Here is a 6,000-nt window from a genome sequence, read left to right on the forward strand (position 1 = left end):
AGCCCCGACTATCGACACAGCCCCTAATCAGAGATACAGTCCCTGACTATCAACAGAGCCCCTGATTATCGCTCCTTCATTCACCGGCTGTCAGCGCCACCGGCGGAGAACACAGGGCAAGTTTGAACACAGAGCTTAAATGCTATCAAGTTCTTTAAAACCCCCTTAAAACAACGAAAAATAGCACCAAAACGCCACGACAAGGAAAGTAAACAACAAAACCCACTAACCTGCCCCCCACCAAGAACCGGAACTAGATTACAAATAACTAGAAAGTAACAATAAACAAAGAAGAAAACCAAATCAAAACAGTAAATTCTTGCCTTAATCTCCTTTTAGAGGGGTGCATGAAGCCAAAGTATGTCATCGCCACACTCGACGACTCCAGTTTAAATTTGCGCGGTGTTCTTTTGTTTGACTTTTCAGAGTAGGGAACAGATGAGATAAACAATTGCATCGCAGCATCCTCGGCAGAGCGGAGCCCAGGCGGGCACTGCGCCGCCGACTCCATTCGCTTCCAGCCCGGTGCTGCGGCCGAGGCGGGCTCCGGGGAAGCCCAAGAGCCCCAGGACACGCCCGAGGAGCCGAGCCGAGCCGGGCCCGCCCCGCCCCGAGCCCTTCCCGCTCCCGCCCTGAGCCCGCCCCGAGCCCTTCCCAGTCCCGCCCCGGGCCCTTCCCGCTCCCGCCCCGCTCCCGCCCCGGTGCGGCGCCGATCCCGCTCCGGGCTGGTTCCGGTGCCGGTGCCGGTGTCGGTGCCGCCATGGTGGGCCCGGGCTCGGGCGCGGCTCCGCTGGAGAACGCGAACCCGCTCATCTACCGCCGCTCCGGGGAGCGCCCCGTGACCGCCCGCGAGGAGGACGATGAGCTGCCCGACGCCATCGACGACCGGGAGATTTTCGATATCCTGCGGGAGCGGCGGGCAGGACCGGGCCGGGCTGGGCCGGGCAGGGCAGGACCGGGCAGGGCAGGGCCAAGCGGGCAGCGCCGCTTTCCTTAACGCGCACATCTCATCCGCTCCATCAATGACCCCGAGCACCCGCTCACCCTGGAGGAGCTGAACGTCGTCGAGCAAATGCGAGTGAAAGTGAGATCCCGCCGGGATGTGCTGCCTCAGCCGTCCGATAAATAATATAATATAATATAATATCATATCATATCATATCATATCATATCATATCATATCATATCAATATAATATAATATTTAAATATATAATATTTAAATAATAATTAAATAACAAATAAACAATTAAATGATACAATATATAAATATTATAATATTTAATAATATGTAACACAATATTAATTACATATTAAATAATACATAATAATACATAAAATTGATAACTGATATTAAGTATAATAATAAATATAATAATGTATAATATGTTAAAACTATTCAATATATATTAAATAGTATATATTAATTATGTTACATATTAAGTAATATATAATATATCTAAATATAAAATATGTAAATATATTTAGAATAATGATAATTTAAATAATTATAACATATTTAAATTTATAATATTTAAATAATAAATAGTTATAATATTTAAATATTATATTTAATAATATATAGCACAATATTAGTTACATATTAAATAATGCATAATAGTAGTACATATAATTGATAATTGATATTAAGTATGATAATAAATATAATTATGTATAATATTGTAAAACAATTCAATATATATGAAATAATATCTATTAATTATATTATATTATGTTATATTATAACCAACGTATAATATAATATAATATAATATAATATAATATAATATTCAAATATATAATATTTAAATATATTTAGGATAGTTATAATTTTACCAATTATAATATAATGCAATATAATATTAAAATATGTAATGTTTAAATAATATTTGAATAATATAATATCTAAATATGGTCATATTTAATAATATATAACACAATATCTATTAGATATTAAATAATACACAATAATACATATTATTTGATAATTGATTTTAAGTATAATAATAAATATAATAATGTATAATATATTAAACCTATTCAATATATATTAAATAATATATATTAATTATGTTACATTATACATTATATTATATTATATTATATTATAATATTTAAATATATTTAGAATGGTTATAGTTTTAATGCTTATATCATAATATAATATGTATATATAATACATATTTAACATAATATTTACATATTAATGATATATAATATTTTATAATATTTAAATGTATTCATAGTATTTTACATAGTGTTTAACTGCATTTCCAGTAGTACCTAAGACAGCACTGCCAGGTGCCAGTGCACAGGGGTGACAGCGGTGTCCCCGCAGGTGGACGATGCCCAGAGCACGGTGTCGGTGGAGTTCACGCCCACCATCCCTCACTGCAGCATGGCCACGCTCATCGGCCTCTCCATCAAGGTCAAGCTGCTCCGCTCGCTGCCCGAGAGGTTCAAGGTGGGGATCAAAGCAGAAGTGGGGGAGGTGTTTGGAAAAATTAAAAAAAAAAAGGGGGAAAAAACCAAGCTTGCAGTGAAAATTAACTAGAGCTTTTTTTATTTTTGTGTGAGGGACTCTGCAGGAAGCAGAGAGGGCACTGGGTGAAATACCAGCACACAGTTCTGGGGCTGTTGAGGTTCTGGGGCTGTTGTCATGGCCAGGGGGCTCTGAGGACAATCAGTGCATGCTCTGTGCCAGGCAGGAGGGCAACTCTCACCCTTGTCTGGAGCACCTTAGACACCTGCAAATGCAGAATACTCTGCAATTTTAGACTTTTATTTTATTCTGTTATATTGACTAACTGATAGTGGCAAGAATGTCCCTTCTCCCTGCTTTTTGTTACTATTTCATTTTTATTAGTTTGAACTTAATCCGCCAATGTTTTGTTGAACTCATCCCCTGTTTCTTGTGTGCTGCTGTTTCAGCTGGATGTTCACATAACACCAGGAACACATGCCTCTGAGCACGCAGGTAAGGCTTTTAGTCCTCTCTTGTGTGGTCTTCATATTTGTTTTAATCTTGAAAATTAGTGAGGAGAGAGGTTCCCAGAGCTGCAGAGCATCTGCTCCGTGTCTGGGACTTTCTGTGCCAGATCCTGGGGGATGCTCCCCAGCAGGAGCACAGAGTGTCACTGAGATTGGGCTGCAGTGTTCTTTAAACACCTCAGGCTGTGCTCTCAGTCAGTCGCTGATTATGTGCCTGAGCACGTGGAAAAGGGGAGGAAAAGGGGATTTCTTGTGTCCCACCTGAGGAGCAGCTCCTGCCCAGCTGCTGTGGCAGAGACAGAGCCCGGGGTGCCCTGGGCATCCCCAGCCCTGCAGCGCCCTGAGCTGTGCTCACTCAGCCTCAGCACACCCAGTGCCTCTGTCCTGATGTTTCCTGTGGGTTTTTCCTGCAGTTAACAAACAGCTTGCTGATAAGGAGAGGGTGGCAGCTGCTTTGGAAAACTCTCACCTGCTGGAGGTGGTGAATCAGTGTTTGTCTGCTCGGTCATGATTGCCTGCTGAGGAAATCATTGCTGTTCTGGTCTACTCAACTAATTTTGTATATAAGTGGTGATGTTACAATTTACATAAAACTGTGAGCGAAATAAAATCACTTAAATTCTCTTGAGGAAATATTTCTTTGCTCTTTAAAAAAATATTATGCTTACAGACAGCTACAAAAATACAATAAAAATTGACTTTTTAATTGTATGAGTTATTGCATGGGTAGAATTTTCCATTAAAGATATTTTTTCAACCTGTTTTTAACTGGTTTCTCACTACTAAAAATAAGTTATAAGCTGCACTTTAGAAGTGGGTTTTGCACACTGGACTTCACAAGTACACTGAGATAACTTTTAGTTAAAATCTTTACATGCCTGTGACAGTTTCAGACTGTTAATACAGTTTTACTTTCAGACATCACAAGTTGTAGAAGCTGATGGGTGCAAAGCTGGAGGACATTTAGCAGTAAGTGTCCTCACTTCCAAATCATGTGTCTGGTTTTAATTATCTCACCTTTGATTAGCCAGATGAGGAGGGCTCTTTAGACCTGTGTAAAACATGATTTATTTTTAATTACTACTTCATAGTGGTAGGAAATGCAGTATCTTTGAAGGAGGTTTTATTTGTGCACCTGCAATACAGGAGTCATTACCAGTTCTCAGTATGAACAGCCCAGCAGGCTCTGCTGAAAGACTGTCCTGGCAGTGTTTGACAGCTAAGGGACAAGTTTTGCTCTAAATGCTTTGAGATTTAATGGTAAAACCCAGCCTGTGCTTCTGGTTTGGGAACTGTGGCATTCACTAAACTGTTGTCTTTGGCAAACTCATTAAGAATTCATTTAAATTTTTGTAAAGGATGTCTCTGGTCCTGGACCACATGGAAACCTGTCGGGAAATCCTGTTGGATATTTTGGTACATACATCTCGGGTTTTCTGTGCTTGAAATGGCTCCCAAGGTGTCAGAAAGTCCCTTTTTTCCCAGCCCTGTGACCAAAGAAGAAGTCGAGATTCATTGGTTCTGCTTTCCAAGGTTATTTATTTTCTCTTATCTGTTCCATTCTTTCTCTGACCTGCTGAGATCTGTCCAGGTTGTGGCACAGTCCCTGCCCTTGGGGTGGTGTTAACTTTTTATCTTACGAACTACCTGTACTTTATTTACAATAATTTTCTAATACCTATCACCTATGTTAGGCAGTCTGTCTCTACTCTAAACCAATCCAGAAGTGCCACCATCAGAGCAGAAGATGGAGGACAAGAAGAAGAAGGAGGACAGGACATGCCCAGATTCCTCCATCTTGCCTCTTGAACCCCCATTCTAAAACCACAAAATTCTACATTTTCACCCTGTGGTAAATTCACTGTCATTCTGCTCAAACTCTTGTGGCTTGTAAATCTTTACACAAAGTTGGTAATTTTTTCTATGGGCTAAAATCAAAGGCACAGGTGTTTGTGACTCCATGCCAAGGTCTCTGAGCCCCTTGCCAGGGCCTGGGATCACCCAGGGCAGCCAGAGGAATGTCCTGGGTCCCAGCACATACACCCGTTGCAATGTTGCCTTCTTTGCCATCAGTTATCTGGAAAATAAGAGGTACACTTCCTATAAACATAGGTTGTGCTCAGCAGTTTGATGGCATTGCTCTGTACTCCAGTAGCATTTTCCCTGGGAGGGTCTCAGGTGCTGTTTGGAAAGGGTGAAGCTCATGGACATTGTGTAAAGCTCAGCCTGGCAGTCCAGTCCAGCGCAGTGCTCCAAGTGTGAGTCCAAAGTCACCCAGCAAAGCAGGAGAGGGAAAAGCCAGAGCTGAGCCTCCCTCTGCACAGGGCTGCAGGAAACCAGCTCTGCTGAGCTCACTTGGCTCAGCAGCCTTTGAATGGGCAGCACTGCTGGGATTATGAATGAAACTGCAGATAAAGACAGCATTTATGTAATATTAGTGTTGGGCAAGGAACAGAAGGCCCAGCTTTGCTGTGCCTCTTGTTGAGTCACTGAACTGATGAGTTCTGACACTGCCAGCATTTGCAGCACAGATGAGGCTCCAGCCATGGTGATGCATGCAGGCAGCTCCTGGGCACCACGCTTGGCTGGTTTGATTCTGCTTTCTGGTTTTTGGTGGCTTTTTACAAAGAAAATAAATGTTGCCCCCAGATTTTGGGGAAGAAGGAAGTGCAGGTATGTGCCAGGAGGAAAACAGGAGGATGATTAAGCTGCCAGCAGATTGCTTCAACCTGCGCTGCAAACAGAGGAGGGATCAGTAAATGGTGCTTTGCTGAAGCTCTGCTTGGCTTTCACCACTGCCTAATACTAGTGTGAAATAATTTATTGGGATGTTGGCACTTGCCTCGTGAAGCACACTGTGCCCAGCAGCCCTGGGGAGGCACTTTGCACCATTTACCTTCTCAGAGAAGCAACAGAAGGTGTTTGATGGTTTATGTTTATTGTTAATAGTTGGGGGATGACTTTTCAGTACGGAGGATCTGCGGTGGGCTCTCAAATGGAGAGAGATGAG

General features: G+C 42.0%; 1 protein-coding gene across 1 annotated transcript; it reads left to right on the forward strand.

The window, feature by feature from the left end:
* The first annotated feature begins 691 nt into the window (after positions 1-691).
* CIAO2B (cytosolic iron-sulfur assembly component 2B) lies at positions 692-3,623 on the forward strand. The gene is made up of 5 exons (XM_054269376.1): positions 692-899; positions 1,005-1,084; positions 2,338-2,463; positions 2,931-2,976; positions 3,404-3,623. Exons 1-5 carry the CDS (start codon positions 761-763, stop codon positions 3,499-3,501), a joined length of 489 nt encoding a protein of 162 aa, XP_054125351.1. The 5' UTR covers positions 692-760; the 3' UTR covers positions 3,502-3,623.
* The last annotated feature ends 2,377 nt before the right edge of the window (positions 3,624-6,000 follow it).

Source organism: Melozone crissalis, unplaced genomic scaffold (genome assembly GCF_028551555.1).
Source record: "Melozone crissalis strain CALT ecotype California unplaced genomic scaffold, PUWL_Pcris_2 ptg000007l_1, whole genome shotgun sequence".
Classification (NCBI taxonomy): domain Eukaryota; kingdom Metazoa; phylum Chordata; class Aves; order Passeriformes; family Passerellidae; genus Melozone; species Melozone crissalis.